At 53.9% G+C, this 16,885-nt stretch overlaps 2 protein-coding genes across 4 annotated transcripts; one reads left to right on the top strand and one right to left on the bottom strand.

The window, feature by feature from the left end:
- Positions 1–335: 335 nt before the first annotated feature.
- On the bottom strand, positions 336–8,421 carry AZIN2 (antizyme inhibitor 2). Its single transcript, XM_058819631.1, has 12 exons — positions 8,361–8,421; positions 8,097–8,210; positions 7,830–7,933; positions 6,665–6,839; positions 6,417–6,593; positions 5,686–5,858; positions 4,504–4,635; positions 3,364–3,529; positions 3,081–3,243; positions 2,521–2,633; positions 1,506–1,726; positions 336–477 (listed from the first exon to the last, which is right to left on the bottom strand). The coding sequence occupies exons 4-12, from the start codon at positions 6,761–6,763 to the stop codon at positions 336–338; spliced, it is 1,386 nt and encodes a 461-aa protein (XP_058675614.1). The 5' UTR covers positions 6,764–6,839; positions 7,830–7,933; positions 8,097–8,210; positions 8,361–8,421.
- Positions 8,422–10,041: 1,620 nt separating this feature from the next.
- Positions 10,042–16,885, top strand: AK2 (adenylate kinase 2). Of its 3 annotated transcripts, none has more exons than XM_058819647.1 (7): positions 10,042–10,195; positions 10,583–10,708; positions 12,500–12,610; positions 12,713–12,807; positions 13,373–13,445; positions 13,940–14,135; positions 16,487–16,885. In XM_058819647.1, exons 1-7 carry the CDS (start codon positions 10,082–10,084, stop codon positions 16,609–16,611), a joined length of 840 nt encoding a protein of 279 aa, XP_058675630.1. In that variant the 5' UTR covers positions 10,042–10,081; the 3' UTR covers positions 16,612–16,885. The 3 variants fall into 3 exon arrangements, with proteins under 3 accessions (XP_058675630.1, XP_058675629.1, XP_058675628.1); XM_058819646.1 differs by having other exon boundaries at positions 16,066–16,885; XM_058819645.1 differs by lacking the exon at positions 16,487–16,885 and having other exon boundaries at positions 13,940–14,161.

Genomic DNA, 16,885 nt, shown 5'->3' with positions numbered 1-16,885 from the left:
CCATTATGGGATTTTTTCCCACCCCAACACCCTGATGGGCCATTTCCCCTGGTGCTGCAATGGGATTTTTCCCCAATACCATGATGGGATTTTCCTCACCCCAACAACCTGATGGGACATTTCCCCCTGGTGCTGCAATGGGATTTTTCCCCAATACCATGATGGGATTTTTTCCCACCCCAACACCCTGATGGGACATTTCCCCCTGGTGCTGCAATGGGATTTTTCCCCAATAGCACTATAGGATATTTCCCACCCCAACACCATTTTGGGACATTTCTCCTGCCAGCACCACCACAGGCCCTTTCCCAGCGTGGCTCCTGCCCCGGAGCTGCTCAGATGATGCCAGCTGGAGCGAAGACAGGGGGCACACAAAGGGTCTCTGCCATCTCCCAGCCACAGGACAGGGGCGTGCAGAGGCTCTCACGCTCTTCTTCTGTCTGGGGTGGCTTTCCCTGCAACAGCTGGATGGTTTTCCTGCAAGGGGAGACACCCAAGGGGGAGGAGAAGCCCCTTGAGAATGGGATGGGGACACTCCAGGGCTCTCCTGTCCCTCAGAGGTGAGCTGGATCTTTTCTCTCCACCAAAAAACTGCCTCAAGTATGATAAAATTTGAAAAAAATAGGATTTTTTCCTCTGAGGCCAGGATTTCACCCTGGATTTCCAGGTTCTGGCACTCAGATTTCCCTCTCTCCCTTCAACCAAGAACCCAGGTGGAAGAGAAGGCAAACATCATATTAATAATAATAATAATAATAATAATAATAATAATAATAATAATAATTGTTATTATTATTTTAAAATAGGATTTTTGCATCTGAGGCCATGATTTCACCCTGAATTTCCAGGTTCTGGGACTCAGATTTCCCCCTCTCCCTTGGGCCCAGGTAGAAGAGAAGGCTCAAGTTTAATATAATAATAAGAATATTATATAAGATATTATTATATAATAATATGTTATAATATATATGTATTATATTATCATATAGTATAATAATGTATGTAATATATTATTCAATATGAAATTAATTTAATTTAAATGTTAATATTATTATTATAATAATAGTATTAATAGTAATAATAGTAATAGTAGTAATAATAGTAAGAAGAAGAAGAAGAAGAAGAAGAAGAAGAAGAAGAAGAAGAAGAAGAAGAAGAAGAAGAATCCTATTTTAAAAACAGGATTTTTGCCTCTGGGGCCATGATTTCACCTTGAATTTCCAGGTTCTGACACTCAGATTTCCCAGGTGGAAAAGAAGGCTCAAGTTTAATATAATAATAAAAATAATAGAATTATTATTATATTATTAATATAATTTAATATAAAATTAATTTAATTTAAAATTTAATATAATAATAATATTTTTTAAAATAGGATTTTTTCCTCTGAAGCCATGATTTCACCCTGAATTTCCAGTCGTGGCACTCAGATTTCCCCTCTCCCTTGTGCCCTGCAGGAACTGAATCCATGCCCTGGCACAGAACCCTCCCTGCCCATCCCTTACCAGGCCATGCGGGACATGGCGTAGGTGACCCGAGCCCGGGCGCCGCCAGCTGTGCCCAGGGGTGACGTTGGCACGCTGTAGGCTCCCATGTCCCCGAAGATCAGCCAGTCCCCCACGTGCAGCTGGGGCAGCCGCAGCCCCTCGGCGATGCTGGGCTCCTCAGCGTGCCCCCGCGGGCCCCGCAGGCTGCAGCTGTGCCAGGGCTGCTCTGGGCACGGCCTCTGCAGGGGAAACGGGGCTGAGCGTGTGCCAGGGGCACCCTGAGCCCTTCAGCATGTCCCCATGGCACACTGAGCCCCTGCCCGTGTCCCAGTGCCACACTGAGCCCCTTTACCATGTCCCCATGGCACACTGAGCCCCTTTACCATGTCCCCATGGCACACTGAGCCCCTCACCATGTCCCAGTGCCACACTGAGCCCCTTTACCATGTCCTCATGGCACACTGAGCCCCTCCCCGTGTCCTCATGGCACACTGAGCCCCTCACCATGTCCTCATGGCACACTGAGCCCCTTTACCATGTCCCAGTGCCACACTGAGTCCCTCACCGTGACCCCAAGGAGGTGAGGCCCTCACCATGTCCCCATGGCACACTGACCCCCAAGTTCAGCCCCACAGACTGGGTGCAGCTTCCCTGTGGCAGGAAGGCGGCTGAGGGACATCCTGAGCTGTCCCCAAGGGTCTCTGTGGGATGAGCATGTCCCAGTGACACACTGAGCCCCAAATTCAGCCCCCTGTGGCAGGGGGAGGCTGACTTCACATGAGGGACACCCTGAGCTGTCCCCATGGCACACTGAGCCCCTCCCCGTGTCCCAGTGCCACACTGAGCCCCTCACCGTGTCCCCATGGCACACTGAGCCCCTCACTGTGTCCCAGTGCCACACTGAGCCCCTCCCCGTGTCCCAGTGCCACACTGAGCCCCTCACCATGTCCCAGTGCCACACTGAGCCCCTCCCCGTGTCCTCATGGCACACTGAGCCCCTCCCCGTGTCCCAGTGCCACACTGAGCCACTCACCCTGTGCAGCCGGGGCCTGGGGCAGGGGCTGTCGAACAGGAGGCAGCTGAAGGCACCATAGATGCCGTCACTGAGGTGATAGACCAGGCTCTTCTTGCTGCCACACTCTTCCTCTGGAAAGGAGGGGGGAGAGAGTTCAGGTAGCCCAAGGACACAGGGGACACCTCAGGAAGTGGGAAGAGGGTTCAGGGACACAGGGGACACATCAAGGAGTGAGGAGAGGGCTCGGAGGGGCTCAGGGATGCAGGGGACACCTCAGGGAACAGGGAAAGGGTTCAAGGGGTCTCAGGGTCACAGGGGACACATTGAGGAGTGGGGAGAGGGCTCAGGGACACAGGGGACACATTGGGGAACAGGGAGAGGGCTCAGAGGGGCTTAGGGACACAGGGGACACATCAGGAAGAGGGGAGAGTTCAGGGAGGCTCAGGGACAGAGGGGACACCTCAGGAAATAGGGAAAGGGTTCAGAGGGGTTCAGGGACACAGGGGACACATCAGGGAGCAGGAGGAGGGTTCAGGGGGACTCAGGGACACAGGGGACATCCCTGCTGTCACACCTACCATCAGAGCCAGGCTGCTCCACAGGGATCTCCTCCAAGGCAGTGATGCTGACAGCCAAGGTGAAGGCAGAGGTGACGAAGTAACGCCCAGGCCTGGCAATAATTTCCACCCCGCTGCCCTCAGGGAAGTACAAATCCAAGGCAGAGTTTATCCCAGCAGCAATCTGTGAGGGAAGGAAAAGAACCTTCCCTTTGGTTAGCTGGGAATTCTGCATGGAAGCAAACCCAGGGAGAGCTCCCAGCTCATTCCCTGCCTGCTGACAGTGGGTGTTGCAGGTTTATACCTCTTCCAGCGGGGCTCTGGTGTCCTCAGTGGCAGGGAAGCCTCCCCCGATGTCCAGGAGGTGCATGTGGTGTCCCAGCTCTGTCCCCATGTCAAACACCAGCTGTGCTGTGGCCACAGCCTGCGCCCAGGCCTGGGGCTCCAGCCCACGGCTCCCCAGGTGGAAGCTGAGGGGACAGACCCCATCTCAGCAGGGTCTGGTCACCCCCAGAGCAGAGGGGACACGGCCCCGGGGTTGGCACTCACAGAGTTTCCCACACACCATCCCAAGTCAGACCCACAGAGCCTTTCCTGGGGCCCCAAATTGGCCCCGACAAGGTCAAATCCCTACCTGCCCCAAATTGGTGCCAACAAAATCAAATCCCTGCCTTAACCTCTCTCTCAAGAGCAGCTGGAGCACTGACCCAAGCCAGACCCACAGAGCCCCACAGAGCCTGTCTTAAGGTCAAACCTGCCCCAAATTGGCCCCAACAAGATCAAATCCCTGCCTTCACAGCACTCCCAATGACCTAAGCCAGACCCACAGAGCCCCATTAAGCCTTTCCTAGAGTCAAAGTCAGTCCCAAAGCAGTCCCACCAAGATCAAATTCCTGCCTTCACCTCACTCCCAAGGGCAGCTGGAGCACTGACCCAAGCCAGACCCACAGAGCCTTTCCTGGGGTCAAACCTGCCCCAAATTAGTCCCAACAGGGTCAAATCCCTGCCTTAAACTCACTCCCAATGACCCAAGCCAGACCCACAGAGCCCCATGGAGCCTTTCCTGGGGTCAAAATTGCCCAAAATTGGTCCCAACAAAATCAAATCCCCTCCTCCACCTCACTCCCAAGGGCAGCTGGAGCACTGACCCAAGCCAGACCCACAGAGCCTTTCCTGGAGTCAAACCTGCCCCAAATTTGTCCCAGTAAAATCAAATCCCTGCCTTCACAGCCCTCCCAATGACCCAAGCCAGACCCACAGAGCCCCACGGAGCCTTTCCTAGGGTCAAACCTGCCCCAAATTGGCCCCACCAAGATCAAATCCCCCTCCTTCACCTCCCTCCCAAGCACAGCAGCTGCAGCACTGCTGCTCCAGCAGGGCAGAGCTCTCCAGATCCCCATCCAGAGGGGCTGAGCACCCCCAGGGAGGGAGCCCAGGGCTGTACCTGATGCCAACAACCTCCACAGCCTGGTCCTTGGCTGCCTGCAGCAGGTGCCCACAGGATTGCAGCGTGCTGCCAAAGCTCAGGCTGGGGTGGGCAGCAGGGATGGAGTCAGCAGTGATCCCCAGCAGCATCCTGCACAGCAAAGCCACTAAAGCTGGGTTAAAGGGCCTTGGAATAACAGGATCATAGAGGAAAAGCCTTTGAGGGCTGGAAAAGCCCTCAGTGATCACTGAGACCAAATATTAACCCCAGGTATTAAGCCCAGCACTGAACCATGTCCCTGAGCACCACATCTACAAGCTTTTTTAACGTTTCCCCTGGTGCTGCAATGGCATTTTTCCCACCCCTATACCATGATGGGACATTTCCCACCCCAATACCATAATGGAATATTTCATACCCCAATACCATGATGGGATATTTCCCCTGGTGCTGTGGAATTTTTCCCACCTCAATGTGACTATGGGACATTTCCCCTGCTGCCGCCATGGGATTTTCCCCACCCCAATATCATTATAGGACATTTCCCACCCCAATATCATTATAGGACATTTCCCACCCCAATACCATTATGGGATATTTCCCACCCAATACCATGATGGGATTTTTCCCACCCCAATATCATTATGGGACATTTCCCACCCCAATATCATTATAGGACATTTCCCACCCCAATACCATTATAGGACATTTCCCACCCCAATACCATGATGGGATTTTCCCCACCCCAATACCATTATAGGACATTTCCCACCCCAATACCATTATGGGACATTTCCCACCCCAATACCATTATGGGATTTTCCCCACCCCAATACCATTATGGGACATTTCCCACCCCAATATCATTATAGGACATTTCCCACCCCAATACCATTATGGGACATTTCCCACCCCAATACCATTATGGGACATTTCCCACCCCAATACCATTATGGGATATTTCCCCTGGTGCTGCCATGGTGATTCCACCCCTTCCCTGGACAGCCTGTTCCACTGCCTGGTCACACATTCAGTGATTCAATTTTTCCCCATATCCCATCTAAACTTGGCACAGCTCGAGGCCGTTCCTCTTGTCCCATCACTTGGGAGGAGCGACTGACACCCACCTTGTCCAACCTCCTGTTGCCCCCCAGAGCCCCCTGCCCATTCCCCGCCCCCGTGGCACTGCCAGGCACCCACCTGGCACGGGGGTGGCTCCTGGCCACCTTGCCCAGCTCCACCTCGTTGTCAAAGGCCATCAGCCTGACCCCGTGGCTGGCTGCATACCGGAGGTGGGCCACCTGCTTGCAGGGGCTGCTGTAGAAGATCCTGTCTGGTGGCACCCCAATGCCTTGGACGCGGCTGATCTCTGCCTGCAGGGACAAGGGGACATGTGCAGCAGGTCCCAGGAGCTGGGTGGGCACCAGCCACCAGGGCTGAGCAGTGTCACAGCCTGGGCTTTTGCAGGGAAAAGCTACCAGAGCTCCAAGGGATCACAGTGGACCTTGTGCTGGCATGGAGAGGTTTGAAAACACCAGAGAATGGGAGAGGAAACAAGTGGGGTTAGCAGGGCTGGGGCTGTGACAACTCTTGCCCTTTCTCGTCCTATTTAATTACATAAAAGTGATTTAATTTTGCCTCCTCCCTGGAAGTCTGGCTGTTAAAAATGACAAGCAGGAGGGAGCAAAAAGCTTTAGGCTCAGCCCTGAGGACACCAAGAGCTGGACAGATGTGGCAGTGACACCCCAGGGATGTGCTCCAGGGACAGGAATGGGGACAACACAGATGGGACAGGGATTTTTGGGCTGTGACAGCACAGGGACACTCCTGCCCCTGTCAATGTCACCTAGAGCACAGACTTAGGAAAGGAGGATGAGCTCTGCCACTCCTCCACAAACGTTTCCCCTGGAGCTGCCCTCCCACAGCCCTACCTTGTTGGCACAGGCAAATCCTGCCCCCAGCTCTGCCAGCAGCCTGAGCACCCCCTCACTGCCGTTGCATTTCACTGGGAAATAGGGCTTCACCCTGGGCAGGGCCTTCAGGAAACACAGGTGCTTCTTCACGATGTCCCCCAGGTCTGCCACGAAGAATGCTTGCTGCTGCTGGCCCTAGGGGACAGCCAGAGTGAGCAGCAGCTCCAGGAGTGCCCTTTGGCAGCAGCAGGAGCATCAGCCCTCACCTCCTGGCACAGCTCCCCCAGCAGGTTCTCCAGGAGGTCTCTGGTGGTGAAGCCCTCCTCCACCACCAGGAAATCGGATTCGTTCAAGAACCCGTTCATGGTGGGATGTTCTGGGGGTGGGGATGATCCTTTAAAGCCTCCTGGAGTTGGGGATGGGTTCTAAGGATGAGACACACTGTAAAAAGGAAAGGAATATTTAGAGGAAGGGTCCAGAAGCTCCATCAGCATGGACCACCCATCCCACAGGCAAGGTAGAGCTCTGTGCTGCTCTGCTCCAAACCAGCAGCTCAGCAGAGCCCTGCTGTGGGTTACAGCATCGTCCCTGGGGGAGGAGACACATTTCTCTGCAGTTCAGAGCTGTTTTGGCACACAGCAGCATCAGCAGGCACCAGAACAATCAACAACAAAGCCAAGAGTGCACCACAAAGAGCAGAGATGCCTCTCTGGGCCAGGACAGGGCCCTGAACATCCCAGATGGATCCCAAACAGCTGAGGCCTCCTGGACCCACCTTCCCAGGGGGAAGCCCCAGCACAGGGCACTCACTGGCACCAGCCAGCCTCTGCACAGCCTGGATCCCTGCTGTGGATGCAGTTCCATGGCTGTCCCATGTCACAGGGTGTGGAACAAGGGGACAATCAAACAGCACAGAGTTTTCTGGTTCATCCTAGCAGACCTTTAGCTTTGAGCTCACACCCTGAGCTTTAACAGTCTCCTGCCCTGCATCCAGCCTGGCCCACAACCCAGGGAGCTGGTGAGCTAGCAGGGAACATTTCCACCCTAATAATCCAGGTGTAGCTCCAGGGCTCTTCCAGGAGCATGGTCGGTCTGATTGGAAGTGAGCGGGAGGCAGAGGTTTCATCTCTCAGAGCTGCACAGAGACCTCCTGACAGCATTCCAGGAGCACTGGGAGAGAGACCACGCTGACCCCAGAGCAGCAGGATGTTGTAATGCATTGAGCAAGCACCACCAGCCCATTCCAGAGACAGGAACGGGGTGAAAAAACACGTTTTGAACTCTTAGAATGAAAGGAGGACTCTAAGAAGGAAAGGAGAGCAACTCCTTCAGCTTTACCCTTCAGTCTCCATCACCAAATGGCACCAGCCCACTCTGGTTGGCACAGAAAGGATGAAATGGGTCATTTCCCCTGGGACATCCCCTCCTTACCACGGTCCTGATGTCCCTCCCAGGTGTCCTGGTGTGCTGTCAGGGGGGCTCCCCAAGGAACACTGAGCTCCTGAGGTGTTGCTGTGCCTTTGGGTCTGGAGTTTCTGGGGAGAAACAGTGCAGGGTTTAGAGAGGGAGAGGGAAAGGAGAGCAACTCCTTCAGCTTTACCCTTCAGCCCCCATCACCAAACAGCACCAGCCCACCCTGGCTGGGCACAGAAAGGATTAAATGGGTCACTCCTGTCAGGACTCATGCCCCAACCTTACCAGGGTCAGGTTGTCCTTCCCAGGTGTCCTGGTGTGCTGTCAGGGGGGTTCCCCAATAAACACCGAGCTCCTGCAGCAGCCTGAGCTGTAGCTGTGCCTTTGGGTCTGGGGTTCCTGGGGAGGAGCAGTGCAGGGCTTAGAGAGGGAGAGGGGCACTGACAGCACAATGCCCTTCATCCATTCTTAAATTAGGCACTCCACAGCTCCCTTCTCACTGTGCCAGGCAAAGCAGCCCCCCCAAATGCCCCCCAAATGCCCCCTTACCTCGGAAAGCATTTAAACAGCTTCTGCCATGGGTATCCCAGGAGAATGGACCAGCCCCAGGGCCGGCTGTGTGTCCTGCCCCAGCTCCCTGTCTGTCCCGAGCCCCTGCAGAGGATGGGGGGGCTCTGCACCCCTTCCCTCCCTGCTCCGCCTCCCAACCGTAGCCATGACAACCAAATCCAGCCACGCCATTGGCTGAGCCGCCTCCGAGCATCCTTCATCCCTTTTGGAGGAGGCTCCCCCTCCTCTCCCCCTGCAGCCACGCCGGGCTCTCACCGCGTCCCCGCAGCTCATCCCCAGCCCGGCAGCCCTGCCCTGCCTCCCGCGGGGACCCTGAGGGGGGAAGAGAGGCCGAAATACCTCGGGAATGGCGCTGCCAGGGAAAGCAGGCTTCCTGCAGATGAAAGGCTGAGCGGTGTTTGGCTGGGAATCCGCAGAGGGGGAGGGAGTTGGGAAGATGTCAGGGGCTGGTCCTGGGTGCCCCAGGGGCAGATCCAGCTCTGCCACCAGTGCAGATGCTCTGTGTGATCTGTGAGAGCTGGATCTTGGACACGGTGCCACTGCTCCATCCCACAATTGTTTTTAACTCTCCTTAGATCTCTCTCTGGTGCTGTTGAGGAGCCAATGTTCTGTCTGTGGAGAGGTGGCTGTCCCCACTGAGGGGGGAGTGAAAAGGACCAAATTATCCTGGGTTTCTGTATTCAACACTGTGGTCTTGGCTTTGCCACAGACTCTCCTGGCAACCAGGGCCAAGGAAGGTTTTGTCTGCTGTGAGATCCTGGCTGGTTTTGCCTGTGCTCTGGCCCATCCCCAGTGCTGGACTGTGCTCTGTGGGGTGTGGGGACCATGCAGAGAGGTTGGGAGAGCAGAGAGCACAGAGCCCTGCAGTGCCAGCCCCCCCTGGATGTGCTGGGCAGTGTTGTGATGCACAGCCCACGCAGAGCAGGGCACTGAGCCCATCCCACACAACACAGCTCAGGATCACAGGATCAATTAGGTTGGAAAAGATCTCTGAGATCATAAAGTCCAATTCTGACCAGACACCACTGTGTTAACTGGCCCACAGCCCCAAGTCTTTCCTTAAATACTTCCAAAGGTGGTGACTCCATCATTTCCCAGGGAAACTTGTTCCAATGTCTAATCTTCCTATGAAGAAATTCTTCCTAATGTCCAATCTTGTGCCCTTGTGTAGCTTAAGACTGTGTCCTCTTGCCCTGTCACCAGCTACCTGGAAGGCAAACCCTATTGCTACCCGGCTCCAAACTCCTTTAAGAGAGATAAGGTCAGCCCTGAACCTCCCTTTCTCCTGGCTCAGCTCCCTCAACCGCTCCTCATCAGATTTGTACTCCAGCCCCGTTTCCCTCTTCTGGACACATTCCAGCAGCCCAATGCCCTCCTTGAGCTGAGTGACCCAGAGCTGGACACGGAGCCCAGGAATTGGGGACAACAGAGCCCAGGAATTGGGGACAACTCGGGGCGAACTCGGGGACCCCGAGCGATGCAAGTGGCGAGCAAAGCCACGCCCACTTCCGCACGACCACGCCCACCTCATACATAACCCCGCCCACCTCCCTATAACCCCGCCTACTTCATTCATAACTCCGCCCATCATGTAAAAACGCGCTGTTATTTGCATATTACACGTCTCATTTGCGTGGCCCCGCCCAGCGGCGCTGTCCCCGCCCACGAGGCGCGGGCCGGGCGCGCAGTCGGCGGCGGCCATGGCTCCGAGCGCTCAGGCGGGCCCGGGCCGCGGGCAGGCCCCGGCCGCGGGGATCCGCCACGGCATCCGCGCCGTGCTGCTGGGGCCGCCCGGCGCCGGCAAGGGCACGCAGGTGAGGGCGATGCGGGCGGGAGCGGCCGGCGGGACCGTCCCCGCTGCCGGCACTCAGCGTGTGACCCCCGCGTGGAGGGAGGGACGCGGGTGTCCGGCCTTGGGCTGCCCGCTGAGGGATGGCGGTGTGCGGTGTGTCCGTGTGGGCCCGGCTCTCCCTTCTGGAAGGGCTCGGTTCTATCCCGCCTCCAGGGCCCCGCTCGCCGCGGCTCTTTGTCCCCGATCCCTTTGTCCCGGATCGGACCGGGTGTCGCTGAGCTCCGGGGCTCCGTGCCGGGCCTGGCCACGTGCGGGCCGGTCAACGACTGTCCCGACAGGGGGACGAGGCCCCTCCGGCCGGGGATCCTCAGCCTCCGAGGTTCGATCTCACCTCTGTCCTCTTCCACAGGCCCCGAAGCTGGCCGAGACCTACTGCGTGTGTCACCTGGCTACCGGCGACATGCTGCGGGCCATGGTGGCCTCGGGCTCCGAGCTGGGCAAGCGGCTCAAGGAGACGATGGATTCGGGGAAGCTGGTGGGTCCTGGGGAATGCGCTGGGAGGGGATACAGGCTGGCGGCATCTGGAATGAGAGCAGGCAATATCCATCTCCTAATTAGGATTCTTTCATTAGTGTTGGAATGCAGATTGCAGGGTGAAGGCAGATTGCAGGGTGAGGGTAAGGATGGGGTGGGGGCTTCTATCACCCTGCAGGAGAAGCATCCTATACAAACATCCTTCCTCTTCAAAATTAATATTTGCTTACCAGCAGCTTGTGGCCCTGGGTTGTTTTTATCTTGTAGGGGGTGCAGTCTGGCTGGTAATTTTCTGGCTCCTGAACACTGAGGTCACAGTGTATCCTTGGAGCTGCAGGATGTTACAGCCAGGCTTTGATGCTCCTGTGTCTCTTCACTTGATACCTGAGCTCCAGGTATCACTTCAGAGGGTTCATCTGTATCCCAGCTCTTGCATAAGCTCAATTCACCTGTAACTATAAGGTGAAAATGGACCTAAAGGTGTTGCTGTGGTAGGATGGGCTTTATGCTGTATGAGAGAGACACTTTGGATTCTCAAGGGACACAAGTTAGAATCTCTGATATTCATTTTCTGAGGATCTCATTATCTCATCCTAACGACTGAAATATCTCAGGGAAACTCAAGGAGCCACAAATTGCAGTGACTTGCCCCAGTGTGGGGCAGATCTAAAGCATCCCTGTGGCTGCACAGGCTCCTAACACCCCAGGGAGAATCTGCAGGCCCCAGATGGGGAGAGCAGCCTTATCTGACTTCTGCTCAGAGCTCATTGCAACACCGAGCCTGCAATACCCAGCTGGTTATGAAAGATAGGGCCGTTATCTGGCCAGGCTGGTGGTATCTGCCACGTGTGTTTGTGTGTGGCAGGCAGCTCCAGGCTGCTCCAGGGGCACATCCAGCAGCTCTGATAACTCAGCTGGGAGCACCCCAGCATTTCAGGATGGGCTTTATGCTCAGGATCTTTTTTTCTCCAAAGGGTGTAATCAGGAAGGCACAGAAGTGACTTGTTGCTTACTTCTCCTGCCTGCAGAGCTGTTTGTTTGTGTGTTGTGACATCCTGGTCCCCAGTCCTGCTGGGTCCCAGCTGTGTGTGCTGGAGGAAACAGAACTGCTCCCAAATAAACAGCTATTGTTGGGGCTGCAGCATCTGTGAGTGCTGCAGTGTGGAAAAGGCACTAATCCCAGTGGTATGCTGAGATTGTTAGATGGGGAAAAAACTATGCAGTGAGGCCAGAGCTTGTCAGCAACTCTTGGGTTTTTACCTTGGGATGAGGTTTATGGGAGTCAATGAGCAACTCTGCCCTTCCTGCCCAGGCCTGCCTCCCGAGGTGGATGTGTAGGTGAAGGTACAAAGTAACAGGAAATCAAGGTTGTGTTGATACTTTGTATTGTGAATTGGTTAAAAAAATTTATAATCTAAGGAGTTTGAGCTGACAGCGTTCCTTGCAATACAGTAACCTTTGTAACAGTGTGGTTACAGTGCTGATCCAAGTCCCTGCGTAGGCTGGAGTGTCCCTGGAGTGAAATGTGGCATTGCCCATGTCCTGGTGTTGCAGGGAGTGCTGCCCTGATGTGGGCAGGTCTGAACAGGCAGCCTGAGCATTGACATGAATTGTGGAATAATCACAGAATATCCTGACACACAAGAATTGGAAGGGACACACAAGAATTATTGAGCCCAACCCTTGGCCCTGCACAGGACAACTCCAAAAAATCCCACCCTGTCCACATGGGCACAGCTGTGTGTAAATTCAGGGTGTCCCTCCTGACAACATACCTGTCTCATGTCTGCAGGTGAGCGATGAGATGGTGGTGGAGCTGATTGAGAACAACCTGGACTCCCCTCCCTGCAAGAACGGCTTCCTCCTGGACGGCTTCCCACGCACAGTGAAACAGGCAGAGATGGTAGGGGAGCCCCTGCTCAGGGGCTGCTCCAGCACCCCCTTCCCTCAAACCCAGGGGTCCCTGCTCCCTCAGCCCCTCTCAGGTGGGTGTTTGCTCTTGCAGCTGGATGAACTCCTGGAGAAGAGGAAAGAGAAGCTCGACTCCGTCATCGAGTTCAGCATCCCCGACTCGCTGCTGATCCGGAGGATCACGGGACGGTAAATCCTCCTGTCCCAGTGCTCAGGGCTTGGGATTTCCTAGTCTGTGGAAGAGCATCCTCATTTCAGATCCTAGGTTGTCCCCAAGTTGTCCTTTCCTTCCAGCTTAAGGCTGGTTATGCCTCCCTGGTCTCTATTTCTGCCCTATGCCTGGGCCAGCCTTGAGCAGAGCCCCTTCCTTGCCCATAAATCAGGGATTTCTATAGAAAATCTCAGCTCACTCCAAGTTCCTCCTCTCCAAAGCTGTAATTGCTCCCTTACACAGGACACTGAGTACATTTGGGTACCAGTAAACTTCCTCCAGGGTCAGGAGTGTGTTCTCTTGCCCTGTTTTCCAGACCTCTTTCCCAGCAGAGCAGGATGTAAACCTCCCCTTCTCCATCTCCCAGCACAGCTGCTCTTCCAAACTGAAGAGGCCCTTGGTACAGAAATAACTGGAGAGAATTTACTTACAAGTGAAAGGCTAATGGTGGTGCTGTGGCAGATGTTTCTGTGCTGATGAGTGGCGGGTTCAGGAGATCTTGTCCTGACCAGCTGCTTTGCTGACACTTCTTTTCTGTCTCAGGCTGATTCACCCAGCGAGCGGCCGCTCGTATCACGAGGAGTTCAGACCCCCGAAAGAGCACATGAAGGACGATGTATGTGAGCTCCCAAGGCTGCAGCTTACCTTGCTTTGGGTGTAGCTGATGTTTTGCAGTCTCTCCCTGGAAAAACTCATTTCTTTCCTTCTCTTGTACCTTCCTGTCCTGCCTTTCTGGGGAGCGTGGGGAGCAGCTTGGGCAGCCTGAGCCAACGGCACTGCGGGGAGCGAGGCCTGGAGGGATGGATGGATTGGATGAAGGGCATGGCCAGTCTGCAGAGCTCAAATTGTGACTGGTTTCCATCCTGGGGAGCAGCTGTAACTGGTGCCTGCTCTCGAGGCTCCTTTTAGCAAGCAGAGTGGTGTGTAGGGAAAACAACCACAGTGCTGAGCCCTTCTCTCTTCAGTGACTGCTCTGAGACTTGTTCTGGCTGCTCTGGGTTCGCTCCATCTCCTCTGCAGCACCACCCTGGAGGAGGAGGGGAGCAGGGAGAGAAGGGGGGAGCATGCCAGGCTGCAGCTGGCTGGAGAATGTCCCCTTGCTTCTCCCAGGTCACTGGAGAGCCCCTGATCCGGCGCTCGGACGATAACGAAACGGCCCTGAAAACGCGGCTCAAGTCCTACCACACCCAGACCTCCCCCCTGGTGTCCTACTACAGCAAGAGAGGGATCCATACGGCCGTGGATGCCTCCCAGTCCCCCGACGTGGTGTTTGCCAGCATCCTGGCAGCCTTCACCAAAGCAACATGTAAAGACCTGGTTATGTTCATTTAAAGCTCCATCCCAGGATGGGGTTCTCCCTTTTTTTTTTTTTTTTTTTTTTTCCTCTGTCTTTCTCTGTTCTGTCTCTCTGGGGCCAAGGAGGGTGAAGAGCTGAGCAGAGTAGAAGGGGAAGGGATGAGGTGATGCAGCCCAAGGCAGGGCTGTGCTAATTCTCTAATTTAATTAAACGAGCTGTTAAAGGTCTCGATGTGGCTATATGTGAACGTCAGTCTGTGTGTAGATGTTGGGATTTTTGGCCTCTAGAGGCCGCAGCGAGCCCAGGCTCCAGCTGCCAAAATGGGCTCTGCACTCCTTTGGGTGAAAAAGCCTTTGTTTCATCCTAGAAATGCTCCTCTCTGAAAGGAACTGTACTCGCAGCTCCTCCCAGCTACCCCACAGGGGCCTTGGAGAAGGTTGGGGATGTGGGGGAAGGATTTCCCAGGAGATGTGAAGCTGCAGGATTGAAACCCGGGATTGCTCTGTTTATGTGGGAGCAGCCTGAGGGACAGCCTTGGGGCTGGATGATGATGGATTCTCCTTGTATGTGTTTTATTCCCTGTGGGGTAGCAGGTTCCTGTTCTGATGGCACTTGATGGGGGGTTTCAACCTTTATTTATCTGTGGGATTTATAGCAAATTAGTGAGATGCTTCTTTTTAATGTGAAATCTGTGGTCAGAGTGACGGTTACTGTGTGGCAGGTTGGGATGTCCTGAGGATGAGAAAAGGAGTTGGGTTTTAACTCTTCACTCTTGCCTTGGTTTTGACCAAGGAGAGGAAGATGAATTGAGCTTCTCCTGATCCCAAAGTCTAAATATAATAAAGCCTTATTGCAAAACAAATGGTTTCTCAAGGCTCGAGAGACAGCGTTATTAAGCACTGGCTCCGTGTGCCCTTGAGCTAACGACCTTCACTGAGCTCATGGAAATGTTCCTGTTTCTTGAGCAAACCCAGCAGCTCCAGCAGGCTGTGTTTGAGGACACTGTGTGTGCTCAGAGCCTTTCCAGGGCATTGTGCTGCTGTGTGGTGACACTGCAGGGCTGGCACTGACCTTTGGCCACGAGGGATTCCAGCCCTTCCTAGAGGACCGTGCTGTAAATATGGATTGGCTCAGATGAAACTTTGTCCTTTGGCATTCCATGTGTGTTTACTGATTGTTACTGAGTATCCTCCTCTCTCTCTCTCTGGGGATGGCCCACTCCATCCTGTGCACTGAGCTGCTGTGAGCTCTGTGGCCAGAGCAGATGTTTAATCCTCAGGAATCCCTTGCTCTTTTCCTTGATAACTTCTCTTTTGCCTGACAATCCCCTCTCTGTCCTCACACATCCTTTCCAGGGACAGAACCTCTTCCCTTCCAGCAAACTGGAAACCAAAAGCAGTGGACTTGTTGCTCTAGCAAGCACGTGACTGAGGAGAAAGGCTCTGACAGTAAACAGGGCTGGGTTTGCCAGCAGCCTGTTGTCCCCTGGGACTCCCAGACAGCCCTTGCTCTGTCTCTGGGTTTCCTGTGGAAGGATAACCTGGAACTGGTGTGTTGGGACAGTGTTTAGGATAGGACTGCCGTGCCCCAGAGAGTGGGAAAGTGTGTGGGTTACAGCTGCCCTGGCATCTTGGTGACTAAAGAAGTCGTGTGGAAGCAGCTTTTATTTTGAGAGCCAAAGGGAGAAATGCAGCTCCCTACACTCTGGGAAGGGTTCCCAGCCAGTTGGCATTCCTGGATTTGGTCAAGGTTTTACTCTACAGCAAGAGCAAGATGTTCCCCCACTCTTCTTTCCTTTCCTCCCTTGTGCTCTCTTCACATCCAACTCACCAGCCTTTGTTTGGTTTTTGTTGTTTTTTTTTTACCATAAACCATGTTTAATTTTGTTTGTTTGTTTTTCCCTAAATATTTTTTTTCTCTCTGTTCCCATTTATTCCAGCTGAGTGACTCCATCAAGCAGATGAGACACCACCAAACGCTGCACACTCTGCTACATCACCCATTGCAGCCCTTCCCTGGGTGCAGGGAGGGCAGCTGGGAGGGGGGTATGATTGATGGGAGGGGGGGAAGGAGGTGGCAAACAAGGGGTTGGGGGGCTGATTTGGTTGGGTTTTGGTTGGATTTCTTATTTGGCAGAATCATTGTGAAGAGGAGGCGGCCTTCTCCTTAGAAATCATGTTTGTGGAGGCAAAACAATTGTGGAGAGGGAAACATCTCTCAGTGATCAGCTGCAGGTCCTTGACCTGTTGGAGGGCAGGGCTAGATGTTACTCCAGGCTTCTCCAGGACTTTCAGGGCTTGTCTCATGGGCTCTTGGTACTCTGAGGCCACTGAAAGGTTTGCTGTGATTTTTTTCTAAAGTTGCTTCCTATCAGCGAGGACCAAAAGGAACAAATGATTCATCATCATGTGTGAAATGGAAAGGAAAAAGAGATGCCTGGTCTTTTCCTGGAAGTTCTGTTTTTCTTGTTCTGCTGCATTCCTAAACCCTGGCATAAAGACTTCTCAAGGATTCTCTGCTGCTCAACAGAGGGGCTGTGGCTCTAGTCCAAACCTGCCTTACTTGGGAATGGGGTGGCTTTTCTGTGATCATGACCAAGCTGGAATTCACACAATGCTGAAGAAATGCAAAAGAGACTTTTCTTAATTGCCTGCAAAAATAACACTTAATTGGGGGAGTTTTTTTGCATTTCTTTTTAGATCAAATGGTGCCTTGTCTAACCTCTGAATCAATAATAAAGTAACCCCTTTACATTTGTA

This window comes from Ammospiza caudacuta, chromosome 25 (genome assembly GCF_027887145.1).
Source record: "Ammospiza caudacuta isolate bAmmCau1 chromosome 25, bAmmCau1.pri, whole genome shotgun sequence".
NCBI classification, from domain to species: Eukaryota; Metazoa; Chordata; class Aves; order Passeriformes; family Passerellidae; genus Ammospiza; species Ammospiza caudacuta.
Note: the sequence above shows the minus strand (reverse complement) of the source record. Positions and strands in the feature narration are given on the sequence as shown.

What these genes read in the sequence shown, in the direction of transcription:
- AZIN2 (XM_058819631.1), bottom strand. Translation starts at nt 6,763, where the DNA reads ATGAACGGGTTCTTGAACGAATCCGATTTCCTGGTGGTGGAGGAGGGC. An exon ending in AGGAGCCACCCCCGTGCCAG is followed by an intron (nt 4,636 to 5,685) that starts GTGGGTGCCTGG and finishes TTTGCTGTGCAG; the next exon opens with GATGCTGCTGGGGATCACTG. An exon ending in CCAGGCCCCGGCTGCACAGG is followed by an intron (nt 1,727 to 2,520) that starts GTGAGTGGCTCA and finishes TTTCCCCTGCAG; the next exon opens with AGGCCGTGCCCAGAGCAGCC.
- AK2 (XM_058819647.1), top strand. Translation starts at nt 10,082, where the DNA reads ATGGCTCCGAGCGCTCAGGCGGGCCCGGGCCGCGGGCAGGCCCCGGCC. An exon ending in GCGCCGGCAAGGGCACGCAG is followed by an intron (nt 10,196 to 10,582) that starts GTGAGGGCGATG and finishes CCTCTTCCACAG; the next exon opens with GCCCCGAAGCTGGCCGAGAC. An exon ending in CAGTGAAACAGGCAGAGATG is followed by an intron (nt 12,611 to 12,712) that starts GTAGGGGAGCCC and finishes TTGCTCTTGCAG; the next exon opens with CTGGATGAACTCCTGGAGAA.